The following is a 22,266-nucleotide window of genomic DNA, read 5'->3' as shown; positions in this document are numbered from 1 at the left end:
TCTATTTATGTAATATTGATTTATAATGAAATTTCAATTAAATATACAGTGAAGAAGTTCATTGTACTCGTTATGGATTCGTTGAATCTTGTTAAAGCATGAGAGAAAAATTTGGTTCACATTTGTAGGGTCATTACAAGTGGTGGTTGTAACGGCCTTGTTTCATTAGGTTGATAAACATTTATCATCCATGGAAGTGCTGATATTCATTTAAGAACCAATGTTTGTTTAGGAGATATATTTGTCCAAATGTGTTTTAATAAGAAGTCAAAGAAAAAGTGCAAATTTTATCATGTTTGTGTATTCTAAAAAATAACCTTAAATTATTATAAACACAAATAAAAAACTAATTTAAATAATCAAAAATGAAAATAAAAATATAATTGCACTCACCTCTACCATAGAAAATATAAAAGGTACATCAATTCAATAATTAACTACTACAAGGAAAATAAAATGCACTATGGTTAACCTTTCTTTTGTAACAGATATATGTATTTAAGATATGTGATGTAGTTTTTTATAGAAGCAGATAACTACATTCTTAAGTACGTTTTATGTCATCATGAGGGCTGCTCGCCTTTCTTATTCTCCTTTGAGACAACAAATGTCAAGTAACCAGTGATCTGAACTGTGCCTGTGCATGATTGGCCTTTGTCGGTTTCAAAACTAAGAAGCACCTTTTAATCAGAAAACATTACACCAATCATGTTTTCAATTAAAGTAAAAATAGTGAGCCAACTTTTAAAAAGTTGAAAATTAGGAGTAAGTGCAGAGAACGAAAAGTGTACCGAGGAAAGATATCGTACCTTCTCTAAATTCAAATGATGCAATCAACTAAGTTGAAGTTTCTGTCAGCAATAACCCAGCAGTCATGCATTTAGTCGACTGTCAATTTATAGCAAGTAATAACTGGGACTAGAAATTATGAAAATGAAAATTCGCTTATAATTAAATGGTTTAGATTATTCTCACAAGATTCTTTTCAATATGAGTTAACAGCCAAATAGCATAACGGTTTTATCCCAATAGCCATTGGAGTTTAGCCAAAAAGCAGAACTGTTATATCTATTTCTTGCGCAGATCTATTGCCAATGCCCAGTTTGCTCTGGAGCTTGGTAATGAGATCAAAGCCCAATTACAAATTTTGAATAAGATACAGATCAAAGGTCCCTTTGTTCTCCCTTTTGACCTTTATGGTTCAGGGAACTGTTGGCTTCACTGACAATATTGAAGGTTTTCATAGATTAGTCAATATAAAAGAAAAATTAAAATCAACATGAAAACAAAATCAAAGATATACGTCAGTCAAAACTTGGGAAATAGACATTACCTGCAGGTTCTGCACTCGCTCAGATAGCAAAAACTCAACCCTCTCTATCTCATTTTGCAAGTTCTTTTGTCGAGAAAATCTTTCAGAAGACAAGACAACATCTTTCCAGTACTTGTCTGGTTCCCTCCTCTCTCTATGCTGAGTGTATAGTTCAAGTACAGATCGTGCATTTGGATTCAAAAGGCTAAGGTTTCTCAAAGAATTCACGCCTTTATGATTGATCTCTAGTTTGCCATGTGAGTTTTTCATTCCTATCAACTGTAAAATTGTGACAAAAATTGCATCAGTGAATTTCAAAAGAGATGATAAATTTACAAAGTATTAAGCTACGGTGAAGGTAAAATTCATCAAAAATCAGCTGAGAGGTCACTATCAGATTCAGCGTGTCATTAGTATAATGCTCAAACTAACATACCAATACTCGTACATTCTGCAAAGCAAGACACTGATGTTAGTTTTAATTGATAAAGGCAAGCATAAAATACCTCTGCTTGACCATTAATGTTATTTGTACTGTATAACTCAACGTGATCAACAAGTTCACAGTAATTGTAAAATGCATCCGCAAACATTTTGTGGGAAAGCAACTGATCTCTGATCCGAACTGCTCGCCCTGTGCTTAATGCTCTTCTGAAATAGACATTAAGCTGTTAACTGAGAACTTGAGTACTCCCACGTTATTTCAAGTTAGAGAAGAAAACTACAGTCAAAGAAAGCTCCACAGTGTTCATGAATACAAGGTACACGTCCAGCCATTATAGGTCTCAGCTCAGAAAAAATCACCAATGATTGATGACCAATTATGCGCTGATAAGTAATAAATGCTAGACTAAAAATCCAATTCATAAGAACAAAGAGAGATGGCAATGCCTACCTTATTCCTCGAAAAACAGCTATAGGCGCATCACAGATGACTCCAATAAGCTCTATCCTGTATGGCTTTCTTGATTCTCTATATTCCAACAATGATTCTTTAGCGCTAGTAGCTTCTTCTAAAAGAGGACTTTGTTTTGTGCTCTTATTATGACCCTCTGCTTCGGGAGCTAAATCATACTCCTTTACTGGTTCCCAGTACTTCTCATGCACATGACCATCATTGTCTACTTGATATCCTGGGCCCATCCTGTAACGTCTGCGGTGGATATCTCGCACCATCTCAATGGTTTGCTCCACAAATGGCTCCCATGACATAGTGCCATCAAAGATGACATCTCGGCCTCCATTCAATGCAGCAACAAGAAGTGATGATGCTGCATCAGTGGAAGATTTGTGTACCTGGTGGATGAAGAGTTTATGTCATGAACCACCTTTGACAACTACTTATAACTTCGGAGCTAAAATTTTAGATTTTCACAATCGAAACATAACATCATGAATCTAGATACAATTGTTTCGAATCTCCTTTGAGATCCCTTTTCAAGGAAATCACAAGATCAATAATGTCAAATGTTTCAGTAATAATTCTTAAGCTAATACTCACAAATTCAGCAGTCTCCAACATATCTTGAGAACCATTAATGCTCAGAGCTTTATATATTAAATCTGACTCCTTGAATGCATCTGCTTCCACTACCACCGCATCTTCTACTACGCAAGACTGAATTGGGCTGTAGAAACAAATCAATAATGTGAATTACCTTAAAATTACATCATTCACAATACACTCATCTGGCAGTTCTCCATAACAATAAGAGTATAATCACCACCTTATAAGATAGACTCCATTTGATATAAGGCCTGCAGATTATAGCATATTTTCTAAGATATCCAAAGTCAACCAATGACTACTTAAATAAGCTGATTACATAAATTAAATTCTTCAACAGAGGTACCTAATTTCAAAGAAACGGTCAATACTAATACATAAGCTTACTCTTTCAGTTTATCTCTGATGACAGAACTCTTGCCAGCTCCCATGCCACCTCCAACAAGCAGCAGTATGGGGTGTCTTTCATTAGCATTGGCAGTGTCAATTTCATTATTTTCATGAGAATGTGGCGAGCACTTGCCAATTGCCTTCAGTAATTCCACTAAAGTTGAAAAAACATTCTTTGTTCTGAGAGTCCTTACCACCCTTTCAAAACGCTGTTTTCTGTTCCCATCATGATAATTGATAGGTTACAATTTCTCCCTCACATATCATGTATTCAATTCTGAGCTTTATATCCCATAATCCAAATTTAGACTATTTTATTTTACCGTTTGGTAAAATAACTGACCTTGTAGCAGAAAGTATAGCAGCCCGAAGTCTTTTTTTTGAGTGAGAATTGCTATCTAGAACCTACAAAAGGAAGAATGAAATTCGTGTGAATGGTTATTCATTACTTGGAAACTGTTACTTTGATTAGTTGCAGCATGTAACAACATTTTTCCAGTTATTATTTCATGCTTGTAAAGATAACAACTATAGCTTTGCCACGGAGAAAAAAAAGTACCTGATCAACAATAACCAAATAATGCTCCCAATGAAATGCAAAATAGCTTAGCATGCAAGCCTCAAACTCTCTAACAAGTTCTGAATATAGAGAATCAATCTCATCCACTGAGAATAAACCAGTTAAATAAGCAAAAAACTCTTCCCGACTATCATTAGAATCACTCCTGCTTTCTCTTACGTAATCATTTGCAAACTTTGAAAGCCAGCACCATGTATTTCCTTCCTTTAACCCCAGCTGCCGTGCTGTGACAGAAGAGTTGTTAATACTTGATTCCTGTGTGTGATGAAAACCCTCAAGATAAAGCCACTTAATACCTGTTCCAGTTTCTTGTTTTCATTGATTGAGAAAGAGAGATAAACAACATGAAAGCAATGTATGAGAACCACATTACACTCTTTTTCATGTCTTCACAAATATAAGTGCTGTTACTTCCCCTTTGAACAAGAAAAAACTTAGTGCAGAACCATTGAAGAAGGTACTGATCATTGTAGCAGATGATATGTTGTTTGTTTTCGCTGCTTTTGATCTTTACCAATAGAGAAAATGATAATGCCCAATTCTCATATCGACACCAATTTTCTGTATGATTACGCCACTAGTGAGGCCAGTCAGCGGCAGCAAGGGTGGAGTGAAATGGGGTGACCTTATTCATTAAAATTAGACAAAATAAAAACTGAAACTGAATAAAAATATTAAACAGAAATAATTATAGCTTTTTAAAAAAACAAAATATAAAATTATATTGATGTAAAATATATACTTTTTTTATATGAATAATGGATATAATTATATTATTTTTTATATATTAAAAAGATAAATAATGTACTATTCACAAAAGAAGGCAGTGGTACAGGTCACACCTCCAAAGTTTAAGCGGGGCAAAAGCTCGAACAAACAATGATGAGCAATAAAACAAAGCCACTCAAGCAGCAATGGCTAAACCTTAGGTTGCAGGGGTCATGATCATTTGGTCTTCCCCATACATAAATATTTGACAAAGCATACAATGATAGCCTTCCAGCCAGTAATCATGCTCTCTTCTTCATTTTTGTCCTCTGCAGATGGCTGAATAGCACAAACAGAAGAATTAGCCAGAGCGAGGCGTAGGAATTTGTTTAAGTTTGACCATCTAGGAGTCCCTCAGTCATGAGGATGGGAAGAGGCTAAAGACAAGTGGGAGGATTGTGACGAACAGCAAGCAAACCAATCCCTAGCTCATCTTGAAGGTGGCTGGGTAGCATGCGATTGGAAGTAATGACATTCCTGAGCAGTCTATTGCATCCAAGTAGGCATCCACGAAAAGAGGAGTGACCCCTGTGAGAAGTGGGAAGTTGGCATCCAAGATAGGACTCTGGCTACCTGCATGGGGCATTACCCCAATGATCAAACGACACCTGTAAGAGTCCTACTGATTTATTAGCTTGCACCTGAATCTGCATAAAAACATTAGAACAAATCATAGCTTTAATATAAGACATGAAATGGATATATCAACAAAATAACTAACAAAATAACTAGCGAAAAAATTCTTCTCTTTCCAAATACTAAAAAGAATCTCCACCCTAAAAGCATACCAAATCTAAGTAAACTGTGCAAGAATTCTAAGCTAGTTGCCCAATAAAACCATATGCCATGAGAGAGACTTAGGCTGGAAAGACTTGAATAAGTCATAAATCCAGATCCAAGTTTCTTGAGCTCTAGAACAAGACCAAAAAAAGTGTTTAAGAATCTCCTATTGTCGATAGAAATGTTAGGATTAACAACTCCCAAGTTAGAGAATCTAGTGCCAAGAGGGATACCCTTAAACAAAAGAGACCAAGCAAAATGTGGAAGCATCAGTAACAGAATTATGAACCAAACAGTCAGAAATTTGTGGAGCCAAGGGCCCAAAGAGGACTAGTGAAGTTATCTGTGGTTCTACTTAGAAACCATAGGAAGATGGGGAGAAAGCCATGCATATCCTTTGCAAGATCTGTAATTGTAAAATGGCATCTCTAAATACAATTTCCGGCCCTTCCAGCAAGGTTTGAAGGTTCTAACCCCAATTTTGGGAAGCATATTGGTAGCAACTAACTCTATAATTGTCTCATATGTCAAGATAACCCACACAGGCTCTATGAGCTCATGCCTTGAAATTATACAATAGGAGAATCAAGACTCTACCTAAAACAAAAACTAATACTACACTAAAAATAAAGAAGAGAATGAAATTAGAATTATTAAAAATTTAAAATAGTTATATAGTATAGCTTTGTTACTAGGTTCTCCCGAAATGCCCCCCATCCCCGATATAGGGCTTACAACATATTTGACCTCACCTCACAAACACAAATGAGCAAAACTACATTTTTGCCTCCAAGCTGTCATTGTTGATTTTTTATTTTTGAAGGTCGTATTTTTCTTTGAAGGTGAAGGCTGCAAAGAGTGAGACCTACACCAATAGGAGAGAAAGAATTGCACAAAGAAGATTTATCCATAAAAAATGAGTGAATCTTATAATTTTTTTCAAGTTTTGAAGTTTTTCTAGAGATTTTTTTTTATTTTTTTAATGTTTTAGAAAAAAATTAAAACCTTTTTATGCATAATATAGAGGTTATAATGCCAACTTTTTTCTTCTTTTTAGTTGTAGTGTTGTAAATTTGTAATGTTTTCTTGTTTTTTTGGTATTCATATAGAATGGATAGTAGTTCTAGTTTAGTAGTTGCCCTAATCGTAGACAGCTTTAAAGCTGTTATTAAAGGAAAGGAATCAAAAGCATCCAGTGACAACACCATCGATCAGATCAGATCGAAGCTGTTATTAAGTTACAGGCAGTAACATCCTTGTTCTTGGTGGTATGCATGGGGATGTGCACAATATGGATGCTTAATATATGAAGCCTGATAATGTTCTTATCCAGAATTTAATGGTACTATTAATATAGACTGAAATATGTATAACAGTCATACTTAATTTCATATACATTCATTGTACATGAAAGACAAATATATTAAACAGTCTAGTCCTTGATCTTCTGCTAATCCCTATGTAGGGATAGGGAATTTGTGTAGGGAAAGGCGGAGTAATTCCGTCACTAGATGGGTAAGGACATATATTTCTGAAGCCTTAAGGGAGAGTCCCGAGATGGGCATAAACATATGTTCCTAAAAAACCTTGAGGGAGCCTGCTCGTAGACTTTCCAAGAGCCCTAGCACAGTAATTCCACCATCTTCCGTAGGGTTAGGGAAGAAGTGTGGGTGAACCCTGCTCGTAGACTTTCCAAGAGCCCTAGCACGGTAATTCCACCATCTTCCGTAGGGTTAGGGAAGAAGTGTGGGTGAACCCTAAATTTAATTAGTTATTTATTGCATTACATATACTTCTAATCTCAATAACCTAATTTAAGACATAATAATGTTTAATAATTATTGGAAAACAGGTAGTGTTCGAATAGGGGACATTACAATAGGTATTAGAGCTTTGATCCTGCCATCCTATAGGGTAAAAATGAATCAATGACTCATTCTAGCCAATAAGAAGGAATCTAACAATAAATGTATTTCTGTGTATGCTCTGTGTTTGCATATATCCATGTGTATGCTCCGTGTTTGCATATATCCATGTGTATGCTCGGTGTTTGGTTCATGCCTGATATGTTTCCAGCATGTTTGATCCATGTGTGTTTCCAAAGACATTTCATATTGGAAGTCATTTTGAACACTCCATGATCATTGCTTGAGGGCAAGCAATCTTGGGTGGGGCGGACTGTAATGTCCCCACTTTAAAATATAATTTAATAATAAATAATAATAATAAAATTAAAATACAAAAGAATAAAAATTAAAATTAAATTAAAATACAATTAAATATAATTAATTTTGATTAAAGTTAATGAATGGTCAAAAGGCATGAAATGTTGAGTTGTGACTACCCAAATATGAGATATAAAACGGAGCAAAGAACTCATTAGAAGGGGGGATAATTTGGGGAATCAGAAGTGCAGATCTGATTTAAATAAGAAATGCAAATCTGATTTAAATAAGAAGTGCAGATCTGATTGTGAAAAGTTGTGTCCCTTTCAAAGGTCAGAAATAATGAGGAGTTGCACTCTTTCAAAGGGTGTTAATGGTGGAAAGAGAATGTCTCTTGCCAAAGGGCATACATGATGAAGAGGTGTGACCTCTCCCTCACATTGAGAGATATAAAGAAAAGGAATCAAAAGCATCCAGTGACAACACCATCGATCAGATCTGATCAGAACTGTTATTAAGTTACAGGCAAAAACATCCTTGTTCTTGGTGGCATGCATGGGGATGTGCTTAATATGTATGCTTAATATATGAAGCTTGATAATGTTCTTATGCAGAATTTAATAGAAATATTAATATAGACTGCAATAGACTGCAATATGTATGACAGTCATGCTTAATTTCATATACATTCATAGTACATGAAAGGCCAACATATTAAACATTCTAGTCCTTGATCTTCTGCTAATGCCTACGTAGGGATAGGGAATTTGTGTAGGGAAAGGAAGAGTAATAGGGAATTTGTGTAGGGAAGGGAAAGGGAGAGGAATTCTAGTCCTTCCGTAGGGATAGGGTAAGGACATATATTTCTAAAGCCCTGGAGGAGAGTCCCGAGATGAGCATAAACATAAACATATATTCCTAAGAAACCTTGAGGGAGCCTACTCGTAGACTGAATCCAAGCGCCCTAGCACAGTAATTCCACCATCTTCCATAGGGTTAGGGAAGAAGTGAGGGCAAACCCTAAATTTAATTAGTTATTTATTGCATTACATATACTTCTAATCTCAATAACCTAATTTAAGACATAATAATAATTATGGATAGCGTTCTAATAGGGGACATTACAATTGATATTAGAGCTTGGATCTGGCCATCTTGCAGGGTAAAGATGAATAAGGAATCATTCTAATCAATAAGAAGGAATCTACCAATACATGTATTTGTGTGTATGCTTTGTGTTTGCATATATCCATGTGTATGCTCCATTTATGGTTCATGCCCAATATGTTTCCAGCATGTTTATTACATGTGTGCTTCCAAAGCCATTTCATATTGGAAGCCATTTTGGACACTCCATAATCATTGCTTGAGGGCAAGCAATCTTGGGTGGGGTGGACTGTAATGTCCCCACTTTAAAATATAATTTTATAATAAATAATAATAATAATAAAATTAAAATACAAAAGAATAAAAAATAAAAATTAAATTAAAATACAATTAAATATAATTAAATTTGATTAAAGTTAATGAATGGTCAAAAGGCATGAAATGTTAAGTTGTGACTCCCCCAAATATGATGTATAAAAGGGAGAAGAGAACTCATGTGAAGGGGGGGATAATTTGGGGAATCAGAAGTGCAGATCTGATTTAAAAAAGAAGTGCAGATCTGGTTGTGAAAGGTTGTGTCCCTTTCAAAGGGCAGAAATAATGAAGACTTTCACTCTTTCAAAGGGTGCTAATGGTGATAAGGGTGTGTCACTTCCCAAAGGGCATACATGATGAAGAGGTGTGACCTCTCCCTCACATCGAGAGATATAAAGGAAAGGAATCAAAAGTATCCAGTGACAACATCATCAATCAAATCAGATCAAAATTGTTATTAAGTTATAGGTAGTAACATCCTTGATCTTGGTGGTATGCATGGGGATGTGCTTAATGTGTATGCTTAATATATGAAGCCTGATAATGCTCTTATGCAGAATTTAATAGAAATATTAATATACACTGCAATATGTATAGCAGTCATATTTAATTTCATATACATTCATAGTACATGAATAGAAATATTAATATAGACTGCAATATGTATGACAGACATACTTAATTTCATATACATTCATAGTACATGAAAGACCAACACATTAAACAGTCTAGTCCTTGATCTTCCACTAATGCCTACATAGGGATAGGAGGTTTGTGTAGGGAAAGATGGAGTAATTTGGTCACTAGATGGGTTAATCCCAAATGGGTAAGGACATATATTTCTGAAGCCTTTAGGGAGATTCCCGAGATGGGCATAAACATATGTTCCTAAGAAACCTTGAGGGTGCCCGCTTGTAGACTATTTCCAAGCGCCCTAGCACAATAATTCCAGCACCTTCCGTAGGGTTAGGGAAGAAGTGAGGGCAAATCCTAAATTTAATTAGTTACTTATTGCATTACATATACTTCTAATCTCAATAACCTAATTTAAGACATAATAATGTTTAATAATTATAGAGAAACAGGTAGCGTTCTAATAGGGGACATTACAAGGTACAAGATTGCATTCAAAAGAATATTCCCAAAGGTAGATATATAAAGTGTTATCTTAATTTGGTCACTTCATATCTTCAAAAATCCCTAATGTTTTGACTCTTCAAGACAAGTACCAAAAAGACGCTCATGAATGGTGGTACTTGCATGGCCAAAGTTCTGTTTACCTACATCCTCATGCAAAAAAAAGTTCTATCTCAAGTACGCATCTATTTATTTTTAAATTTTCTTGTAATGTCCCAAAACAGGTGACTTTTCAATCGATCAAACTTTAGCTCATTTCCATATTTTCACTGTGCTACTGTGAAGTAGTTAGGGAAAATTTTATTTAATTTTTATTTGGTCCTACTTTAATTTCTATTTTGTGGGAATTTGGGTCATTAAATATTAAATAATATTCAAATTATGCCAAAGTGATCATTGGATTTCCCATGGGGCCATCAAAGGCTATTTCTTGAAGATCCCGACGGTAATGTGTTGAAATTATGTAGCAACGGTCGGATGACTCTAAGCCAACGATTATTCCTTATTCCTATCCTTCACTGCAAATTAGCATTCTGATCAGAGAGTAGAATATTGTATGATAATCGATTTAATCACTGTGATGACAATCAGATTCTACATATAATCGATCATATGTATAATCAGTAATAATTTTATATTACTGATTATACATAGCATCGAGTGTATTATATACCGATCTGTGTATATCCAATGATTAAATATTGTCATCATAATCTATTATCGGTTTCACTAATTGCTAATGGATTGTTTATACTATGTTTATTAATAGGTTTAGTTTACCGATTATGTTTGCATGTAATCCCGATTATACAATCGTTTTTGACTGTTTGTTATACGTTGGTGATTATTGGTTAGCATGCCTCCACATAGTCATGACTCTATGTCGGTTCCACATAGAATCGTGACTCTATGTTAATCGCTATGCTTATAAATCATTGACTATCACATTAAGTCGACTATACGTATATAGCGAACAAACAAATCATAGTACACAGTCGACATAAAGGAGTCGAGACTGATATATATCTGTGCGAAGGCAATATCATTCAATATATATACTGAAGCGATCTGCATTTCATAAGTCTGTGATACTGTTGGGTGATTGACAGTACTTGACTAATATAATCAAACTGTGGATAGTTCGATATATAGTGTAAACAACATTATAGTATATATATATAATATATACTGCTGAGTATAATTCATCGTTACATTGCAATCTGAAAATTGTCAAAGACATCAGTGATCCATTCCATACATATATATTCTGCAAACTGAAATATATAGGAAGTTACAGTGTTAGAATAAAACTAAGTGACTATAAAATTTTGAAAATTACCATATATATAAATCTGATCCAACTTTAACATTATGTTGAGCTGTGCTTAAGACGTGCCATTTGGCAACAGGTGATAGTGGAGGCTTCAATGCAATTTTCGAATTTGCTTTTCCCTCCAAATGAGGCATGGGACTTCCTGGGTGCCCATTCTGGTATATTTGTCTATATATTCTAATGCTGGAATCTTCTGGGTGATATTTTTGCAAATTCGTTCTATCATTTCACATTGTATAAACACTTTGTTCTGCAATTATCTTCTGTGGACAAAACCCTTGGAGGATTACAGTTTGTGGGCAAAACCCCATGAATTGTGAGGGTTGTAAGATGAAATCCCTGTGATTCTTGTGGGCGTTATCACTCTAGGAGTGCATTGGAGCTTCAACGGATAGTGCAGTTCGGCTAAAGTTAGGTAAATGTTTGTTTGCAGTTGTAATTTTTCCTGTTTACTTTCTAGACTTGTTGTAGGTGTGTTTGCTACTGTGTGAGCACTATTTTTTTTTATTTTGCAGTCGCAAATATCAATTATTTTGCTGTGGTGTTTCTATGTAATGTTTGTGTAAATCGGGGAATGTAGTGTGAGATTTCATTGTGTAAAACGCACCCAATTTGTGTAGAAGAATAACATCACTTCGGGATTTCTTTTTGTTGCAGCTGTGAGTGTTTTGCATGTGTATTGGCTACTGAATCAGAGCACAAGATATCATTCTTTTGTTGTAGCTTTCACAAGCGTATCTTGGTGTAGATTGACAGTGTTTGGGAGTTGTATTTCCTAGTTATGGGTGTGATTTCTCAGCTATTTTGTCTTGCTGTTGTATTCAGTTCTTGGGCTTGTTGCAGATGTTGGAATGACTGTAATATCAGCCTATTATATGTCCATTACCATTATATGATTATGTATTTTGGTTTGCAAATGATCTGGAATAAAACTATGCAGTTCTGATGTTTCCTAGATAGCCTATTTTGCTGTATTATGCAAGTTTGGTGAAAATTGTTTTAAAATCTGTTTCAGATCTAAGGTTATTTTCAGAATTCGTATTTGGTCTATTACATTTTAACTTCTTCATTTTTCTTTCATTGCTATATATTATAATTTGTTTTTTAATGGTAAATATTGTATGTAAATTCCACTAGTTGCAAGTTCTTTTTCAGTTGATAGAAATTGGAGTACATACTCCTTTATCCACTTACTTAAACGCATCCAATTGGGTGCAAAAATAAGTGGAGAGTTTGCTCTTTGTGCAGTCCAGCTTTTGTCTCTTATCACATAAAGCACATGATTATAGTGAAGGGATGACAAGAAATAGGGATCTAACTCCTGAGTCTGCTGACTTAGATGTTGTTGAATAGCTTGCCCATGTCTTTGTTGATGAGGCAACTTCTACATGTGACATGGGGGTTCAAAAGAAGTTGAATCAAATGTTGACTATCATGCTCTCAATGAAGGCATTGAAGAGCCATGTGAAGATATTGAATATTGATTTAATTTCCATTTTGTATTAACATTCAAGTCTGACTAATCATTAAATTATGAACCATTGAATTTCATTTCATGGATATTTTCTTTGTTGCAAGTTATGACGTATTAAAATAATTTATTATTTTGTTTATTGACCATTATGACAATGAATTTATGAGTATTACTTATTACTATTTTTTGGACTTGAAATATATTTAAATTTAAAAATATATGTATATATGAACCCATGTACTACCTAGGGGAAAAAAAAAAATTACTGGCATACCCAAACCTCGAAGCCGTACCTATCCCTATACCAAGATCAGCAACTTAGTACTATAGTAAATAAGATAAATAATGTAAACAAAATATGATAGTTCTTAACTATCAGTGTTCATATGAATAAAATAGATCGATTTCTTGTGTGTGTCATGTGTGTTGAAATGGATGTTAAAATTTAATATTCATATAAAAAATAAACATAGTCTATATTGTGACATTATCACACATCACTCCATTGCAAATGGGGACCCCACTTATTGCTCTTAGGTTAGTTCTCTTGCTTAGATTGCTTAGTTTTGCAACAATCCAAACTTCCTTAGGGATAGTTTGGGCTCATGTGTTAGATAGGAATCAACAGCTTCATTGAGCAAGGCTTCACAATGCAACCTTTAGGTCAAGTCAAGGCATGAGTTCCATGATAGACGAGTAATCAAGCATGTAGAGTGCCTAAAGACAGGATGAGGAGGCAAGAACCGATCCAAACTAAGTGGACGCAGAATGGTGTCAAAGAGATTATAAGTGAGACAAAGCGTGGACGCAATTGAAAATTCCATGAGGTGGAGAAATCCACAACCTCAAGGAATCCCCGACTGGCTGAAATCCACAACTTACTAGAATCCACAACTAGGTGAAATCAACGACCTTGAGGTGAGGTGAAGAAATTTGTCCACAGCTTGCTCAAATCCACGACTTGAAAGGCTCAATGCTCAAGACAAGTGAGAGGTGGAATGATCAATTTATCCATGACCTTCACAAATCCACGAATTCAATTACTTGGTGCCTAAGAGAAGGTGATCAATCTTTCAAAAGGTTGGGTGAAATGCATGATTTTGATGACTTAATACTTCGAATGGCAATGACAAGGAGAGTTAACATCAAGTCAGCCTTGAAACGATTGTATCCTTCACTTGGCAAAATTGATGAATTGAGGAGGTGAGATCGAATTTATCCATGAGTCCACAAAATCCGCGACCTCCTATTATCCACGCCTAGCAAGAATCCACGATATGAAGGAATCTACGACTTTTGGTGATAAGGGAAGATTTATCCATGAATTGCTCAAATCCACGACCTTGAGGAGATAAGTGATATATCCCATGTTTGAGCAAATGAATGCCTAAGTGAAGCTAGTTCATGAATGAAGGGTGAGAAATGATCAAGGAATGAGGGTGAGGATCAATTGAGGAATGGAAGGAAAATGAGAGAAGTATGATGCAATTCATGATTTTATCCTTGGACCTCCAAAATCCACGACAAAGTAAGGGAGAGGAACATTCAACCCTCATGTGATGAAATATACAATGCATTAATGAAGAGTTTTTTCCTTAACCTTTTTGGTGATGAGCATTTTTTCATGAGGTAAAATCCACGAAAAGTGATGCAATACCAAAATTTTCCTTGAATACAAGAAATCCACAACCTTTGAATAGGTATCCAATTTTGTCCATCATCGCACAAAATCCACAACTTTTGGTAAAAGGCACAAATTTTCCACGAGTTAAAAGAATCCACGCCCAAAGAAAATCCACAACCTAAGCAAATCCACACCATTTAAGACTTGATTGGAACGCAAGGTGGAAGGTGATGGGGCGGGTTGATTCAAACTCCAAGAAGGCAAAACGTTCAAATTCAAATTCAAGAAGGGAAGTGAAAGGTCGAATCACTTAAGAATTAAAACACCAAGGGTTGTGTCTCAAGCTTCAACGCCTATTTAAGATGGATGCGCATTTCATTTGCTCATCAATTCAATTCGATCCTAATCAAGGCAGATCAACCCAGCAAACGGAATCAGATCAATAGGAGGCAGATGAATTTGATCATCAACAAAAAGCGAACTGCAAACAACATCAAAGGTGAACTCCAAACAATACAAGCGAATTTTATCAAGCATTAAGGCAACATAGACCAGGTTGCCATTGAGAGCAACTTCTTCAGCAGTGAGGGTGGTGGAATTCCATCAGCAGAGAATCATCTTCATCACACCTGAAAAGATCAAACCCAAAACCTGAGTTTCAAGATTCGAATTAGAGCTCGAGTTCGGCAACAACAAAATTCGGATGAAGTTCGACAAGGATAAAAAATTTGACATTAAATTTGTCTTATATAAAATTATTTTTTTAAATATAAGTAATACGTTCACAAAATAATCAAAACAGTTCAAAATTGATAAATAGATTTAGATTTGTTCATACAAAAACATCTAAAAGTATCACATATATAATATATATTATATGTTTAATAGACAAATTCACCATTCAAAATAAATTCATTATTTATAAATCAAATATTATATATATATAAGTAATATGTTCACAAAATAATCAAAACAGTTCAAAATTGATAAATAGATTTAGATTTGTTCATACAAAAACATCTAAAAGTATCACATATATAATATATATTATATGTTTAATAGACAAATTCACCATTCAAAATAAATTCATTATTTATAAATCAAATATTATATATATATATATATATATTACAAATATTAAAATTTCCATATAATATTTTGGACATATATAATATTTTATAAATAAATTAGAAATATTTAACTTTAAATATAATTATATTAAATTTTGAAATATTAAAATTTACTTTCAAAAAATTCATAAACTAATAACAATAACACTATCGCTTAATGTATAGTTTGAAGCTATGTCGGTAGTAAAACTTTCAAATCAATCGCTCGATGTGATCATTGCAGAATCCTCTGCTGCCATATTTCGAATCATTTTAGAATCCCTAGGAAGTCTGCTGAGAATGTCTGAATGCTGTTCAACGCGAAAGTGAAGACATGATTTCATGAAAGATTATCGCAAACTCAGGCACAACCCTAAAATGGCGCAAAAATCCTCTTGAACTCTTAAGAAGCGGGAAAAAGCACCTATAGATAACATTTTTCTGGAATATATTTTATTAAAAATGCTATGCCATTTAATCCATACGAAATTGAAGCGAATTTCAACGATTTTTTTGCAGTTTTTTGAAGTTCGTCGAATTTCGAATTTCATGGGCAAAATTCGGTGAGTCCTGTGAAAACCATGCGTTTCCAGATCTGAAATTAAAAAATTCTTAGTTTGAAATATCATTTCCCGACCAGTATCAACTTTTCCAGATTTAAAATGTGCATTTCCGGATTTGGGGGAGGTTTTAAGAGGCATAGTTTGTAGAGTGTTAATGTTATTTCATTCATTCCTTAGTGTTTTTTGATTCAAAATCTGTTTCTTTTCCAGGTTTGACACAAGGAATATGGAGCATGAAAATGGAAGAACTCAAACATTGCAATAAGGAGGGATCAAGAATCGAGTTCAAGAAAGGATGAAGATACAGTTTACAGGACAACATTTTACAAGGATATCAAGATGCTACAACATGAAGGGAATCACAAATAAGGAATTCCAAAGGAATGAAGAAGCAGCTGCAACATCAAGGATTCATTACAATACAAATCAAGAAGAATACTACTTCATCAGCGAACACAAGAATGCAGGGGAGGCTAGCATCAAAATCATCAACATGAGGGATGGAGCAAAAGCAACATGAGGATGATGAAAACTCAAAACATCAAGATAGAGCAATGAAGAGGAGAAAATTTTGCAATTATCTTGAGTTTCTTCAGGAAATCCAAGATTCAAGGCTAGTACACCATGTAGATATCCCTAAATCAATACAAGGATCAAGGTCAAGAGCAGTCAAGGTGAAGGATTCCAAGGCTGAAAGGTGAGACGCATCATAAGGTGAATTCCCAAATACGAAGAAGGATAGGTGAAAGTGATCAAATCAGATAAGATGATGCAATTCGAGAATATCTCCCACTATCTCAACATTCGTCATGAAGCTGGGATAATGTTAAGTATCAAGAGATATTGCCCCATCACAAACACTTTGTGATGATTTACAAGATGAGCAAGCTGAGGCGGCGCCTAGTCATCATCACCCAATCACATCATTCCAAGTCAAAGTGTCCAGATTCAATGTACTTGACTAATCCAATGAGGAGGATAACTACCATATGTGGAGGCACAAAGTTCAATGTACCTAACCTCATCACTCATTGGCGTACATTCATAGATGGAATGTGTCCAATTCCATGCAATGATCTCATTGGTCAAGGAGTTCGTTGTAACAAACCCTAATTAGGGTTCTATCTTGTAATCTTGGTCGTTGATTTGAGAGTCAATCTAAGCCTTTGAATTGTAAAGAGACCTCTATATAAGGCTTAGTCTCCTCATTTGTAAAGATGAATAATTAGTAATGAAATAGCAAGAAGATAGCAAGTAGAGTAGAGTAGGAGGAGGAAGTAAGGAATTGCTGCCAATACTTGTTGATTTTAATACATGATCTTCATGGAAGCATGGTGAATCTCTATGTGTAATTTCTACATGTTGCATGGTTCGTTGTTATTTCTCAAATTTAGATAAAGTTCATTAACTATGATGGAGAAGTGTGATGATATTTGATGAATCCTTCAGTTTATACCATTTACACCTTGTTGATTATAAGTTGTAGTGCATGGTTAGTTTGAACTCTTGAAACAAGCTTAACTTCGATTGCTGCTCAGTCATTGATATGCATGCTATTGATGGTGTCGATAATTGTTAGTAGTGATTTGATCATTATTTGCTTACCTTAGAAGATCGCACCTACTTTACCTAGTTCATTGCATGTTGAAACAAAGCATGGTTGAGTTTCACTAAGTCGTTCATTGTCTCTTGCATTCTAGGATTAGATTGGGATCTCTCGAGCCCTATTCCTTTTGCACTTTTTTTTCATAAGTCATTAGTAGTAGTAATTGTTGGAGTAATAAGGTTATTTACTTAATTAATTAAATATATTGATTTAATAATTAAGTCACCTTTTACTTTATTTTCACTTAAGCTAAACTTAGGAAGCTAAATTTGGGTACATTATTAATTATTAATTGCTTTTAGGGTTTATATTTTTAGGTTTTGATCTCCTTTTATAAGGATTGATCCCTTTGTAATCCTTAACCAATCTGATTATTATTATTACATATTTTTGCTCTAAGTTTTCAAAGCAACCTTTGTGTTTTGTGTGAATCTTCCATTGTTGTGACAGGTTATTTGCATACAGGTGTTCACTGGGTTCTGTGAGGTACAACTTTAACAGTAATCAAAGAACTCCGTTGCAAATAATTTAAAATTGGACTCATAGGAGCATTTTCCTTGCTTTGAACTGATTATCTCCTAGAACAATTATGTAAGTCCCCTTGGATTACCAGCAATCACATCTATACACTGAGTCTATCCACGTATAAAGTCAAGACCTGACTATAGGAACCTTAAAGTCACCTCGTTTGATCACAAAGTAGCATTTGAAGGCATTTTGTTCAAGAGAGGATAGAATACTCGATACTTTATTCTATGTTGTAAGGTGTCACAAAACACACATCAACAGTCTATAGTACCGATACAGTTATAACATCAAAGAGTATCTATCTAAGCTCGTATTGGTTCCTATTCGATTGGTCAAAAGGTCAAATGTCTTTGATACAACCCAATCCTTGGGGTGTGCTTCCATGCTTTTAAAGGCAGCAAGAACATGTGTACTTTATGATGATAATGAAAAGGTCAAAAGCCAAGCAGAGGTGTCCTACAACTGTAATTTGGATCACCTTCACAGACTTGCAGCACTCTTAGGACTTACATGGTGGTAAAGGAGATTGCTAAGAACCTAAAGGTAAACCTTCTTGATGAAGCTAATTTGAATGCTGTTGGTTGTTGTTGTGATGTTGAGTTTGAGGATGATATAATAGTGTGGAATCTAATGATGGCAATATTGAATATAAAATAACGACGATTACAATATCTCTATTTTTCTTGGGAATGACTCTTCTCGTATTCATGGGGTCTTTCTTACTGGCTGGTAGTTCACTGGCCTCACTCTCTTGTAGGTTGCATAGTTGAAAAATATGTGTGGGTGCTCATTTTGTTTGACAGATCGGAGTTTTCACCAGTTTGTGGGATACTAGTAATTATATGTTGGATCTGTGAGCCCAGTGGTTACCAAAATTCGGGTTTAACCACTCAATTTTTTTGGTCCTTGGGTACCTGACCTAAGTCTGTTACAAATAAAACAAAAGAAATTGTTGCGTGAATAAAATAGGGAATTTGACACTAATGTCTCTCGAACATTTTTTATGGATATTATTAAGATATCTATATTTGTAGTCCTCATAATGAAATGTGATATGATATGCCCTATTTAGGCATGGCACCGATATTTTATTGTAATAGTATGTAATTCCCCAACTTAAAGTAAGATACTTTTCAAATTAACATGTCACATAAGAAATATCAAATATATATTGCCATGAAAGTATTCTCTGATTTTAGATTGTTCAGCATGAACCTGAGAATGATATCTTGTGCAGTTTGAAAACCACAAAATATAATTGTCCTTTTTGAAATGGAAAATTATATTTTTACAATGCACAGGATTGACTGTATAAGAGATGATAAATTCATGAACTCACCGACATAATCACCAAAGCTTTCCAATGTTTTAACATGGCCATCATTTGTAGATTCTAAATGGGGTATCAAATCTTCGTACATCCGTCTCCTATGAACCTTATGCTTCACCGCACGACTCAAAATCTGAATAGCAAAAAGGCCAATTGCTGCTGGTCGAGAGTGCATTGCCTTCTATGTCCACATAAATGAGTATGCTTCAAGTGCAAAATAATGTTTTAAGATTAGAAATTTTGAAAAAACAAAGGAAAAAACAGAGATGTTGCTTTCCAGACAGACTTTTCTAGTCTAAAACAATCAAGAATAGACTAAATATTATAATACACTTAAGAAAGGACATGATTCTCATGGTGATGGATCGAATAGAATATACTTGTAAGCTCAAATGTCAATGACTTAACAGGCTGTACATAACTAACCAATCAGAAAAGACTGTATCTCTAATTCTGAAACATGTTATTTTTATTTTGTGCAGGTGAATCTCAGAGCTCACACTCTTAATTGTGTTTCGTACTATATTCAAAGCTAGGCTATGCAGATATTCTTCATCAGGGGATATACAAGTGACCCAGAGATTACACTAAGTTGCAGGAGGCATCACCCCAACCCTGTGAACCACAAAAGCCAAATAATCACAAATCTGCAATACCAACAAATACAGATTTCCCTTGCTAAGGCTGGTCCCATGGAGGGGGGCTTCCTAAAAAAAAAAAAAAATAGAGCTGGAATTGGTGAAATTTTTTAGAAATATTTTAAAGCTGTTGGTCGCAATAATGTTGTAATACAGTTCAGCTGAAAAGTTTAAGCTCTAAAATTTAAGGAAGCTGCAGTGATAAAAATCAGTAAAAGAAGTTCATTTTCCTTCCAAAATTATTTTTTAATAGTAACCTAAATTTAGATGTTTGACAAATGACAGATAACATCCCTAAACTGGTGGTGCAATTTCTAGCAAGCCTAAAAGTAGGGGCTTCTATTTTCACCCACAAATATGCAAACCTAAAAAGTAGGGACTTCTATTTTCTAGGAAATGATTCCAAATAATCCCTGCACTTTTTTTCCTTCATGAGACCTATCTTCTCAAAAAAATGGAAGCTTAAACCCCATGAGACCGCACCCTAGCAAGTGTGTATTGGCTCAAACCCCAGATGTACATCTAAGTGATAGAGATTTTCTGTGAACTTGAAGAGATTGGACCTCTGCAGAGCCATAAAATGCGTGGTTACGCGTCTGGAACTCCCCCTCTCTCCCCGTACTTTATATTCAGATATACCCACACAAACTCGACTGGAAATAAGTAATTATTAGAAACATAAACAAGGTGTTTATTTTGAGTTGGTAAGGCTCGCGGCTCATAAGCATGCCCACTCTTACTGGCTGCCCAAGTTTATACTCGGCTGCTGGAATCCTCCAACAGAGGATACTCATTGTTTGCTGTCAACAGGGATCCGCGTGACAGGGATTGGACCTACTCCCAGGAGGAATCAGCCCAACCCTGCAAATGATAAAAGCTTGAGTCTCGAGAAAGAGAGTTTGTGATTTTGTGAAACTTCATCAAGCGCTGGCATCAATCTTTATGTCAGTGAAGCTGTGGTCTAGAGATTAACCCAAGTTGCTGCAGTCGTGAATCGCAGAACTGAGAATTGTAGGTGGTTTCTCATCTACACAATGGCATACACCGTACTATGACCGAAGAATGTCAATTAACCTAACCATAAAAAACAAAAAGATTTCCATGGTTGCATTACAGAGAGATAGAGTGCAAAACCAGAGGTGTATCAATGTTTGCACAGGCTCAATTAACCTAATCACTAAAAAGATAAGATTTATATGGTTGCATAAAGAGATATGTCAGGTTTACATACAAAGAGATAAACCTGGAAAAATAGGTTCGCCAATGGGTTGTGTTGTAATATTAAAAGGAGATACTAGTTAGAGTATAGCCCAACTTATAACTGATATCCCATAACAATAACAGGGTTCCACCCGACTGGGTATGCTTACAAAACTTATGAATGCGATGCACATGTACCAGGCACTGCTTAAAAAAACACAGAGGATATAGAAAAGTACAGCTACCGAAAGTAACATTTACGACAAAATCATGCTTACTAAGATAAAACAAAAAGTGATGAACCCACACCCAAAGTGTTGGAAGACCAGTTTCGTAAAAGTATCATGAACAGTAAATTGATATAGGAACACGGTTTACTTACAGAATAGACAAACCCAAGAGAGAATTATCAGAATTCATGAACAGTTCCGCCAAAAAAATCCAGAGAACAGAAGTCAGATTTTCCAACCAATACAAGACAAAATGTCTTTAAATCCAATAGTACTCAACCTTCCGCTGTCCACTATTTTAAAAGATCATGATAGATAATATGTGGCTATGAATTATCAAGTGAAAGAAATAGAGTTTGCAGCTGCCGGTGCACCTAGTTGAAACCAGAGCAAAAATAAAGGAAGCCTTTTAAGTCGGACCAGGCGTTTTGACCTTAAAACTAGGTAGCTGATTTGTCTCCATGTGGAAAGGTTAGCGAGAATGTTTTTGAGGTCGTGCGCTTTTTGTTGTCAAAGTTGGGAAAATTTTTAACTCTTTTTTTTTTCCATAATTTTATTTGTAGATCAAAA

At 35.0% G+C, this 22,266-nt stretch overlaps 1 protein-coding gene across 11 annotated transcripts; it reads right to left on the bottom strand.

Annotated features, from left to right (window-relative positions):
• Positions 1-380: 380 nt before the first annotated feature.
• Positions 381-22,152, bottom strand: LOC131030964 (calmodulin calcium-dependent NAD kinase). 11 transcript variants are annotated; one of them, XM_057961937.2, is made up of 12 exons: positions 21,849-22,152; positions 19,638-19,832; positions 3,769-4,013; positions 3,553-3,614; positions 3,207-3,425; positions 2,814-2,940; positions 2,208-2,608; positions 1,819-1,963; positions 1,334-1,591; positions 976-1,216; positions 810-851; positions 381-680 (listed from the first exon to the last, which is right to left on the bottom strand). In XM_057961937.2, exons 2-10 carry the CDS (start codon positions 19,801-19,803, stop codon positions 1,202-1,204), a joined length of 1,638 nt encoding a protein of 545 aa, XP_057817920.1. In that variant the 5' UTR covers positions 19,804-19,832; positions 21,849-22,152; the 3' UTR covers positions 381-680; positions 810-851; positions 976-1,201. The 11 variants fall into 11 exon arrangements, with proteins under 11 accessions (XP_057817920.1, XP_057817926.1, XP_057817927.1 ...); XM_057961943.2 differs by having other exon boundaries at positions 976-1,221; positions 21,849-22,150; XM_057961944.2 differs by lacking the exon at positions 19,638-19,832 and adding an exon at positions 4,632-5,204 and having other exon boundaries at positions 3,769-4,414; positions 21,849-22,150.
• Between the last annotated feature and the right edge of the window lie 114 nt (positions 22,153-22,266).

Source organism: Cryptomeria japonica, chromosome 5 (assembly GCF_030272615.1).
Source record: "Cryptomeria japonica chromosome 5, Sugi_1.0, whole genome shotgun sequence".
Classification (NCBI taxonomy): domain Eukaryota; kingdom Viridiplantae; phylum Streptophyta; class Pinopsida; order Cupressales; family Cupressaceae; genus Cryptomeria; species Cryptomeria japonica.
This window is presented reverse-complemented; position numbering and strand designations above follow the sequence as displayed.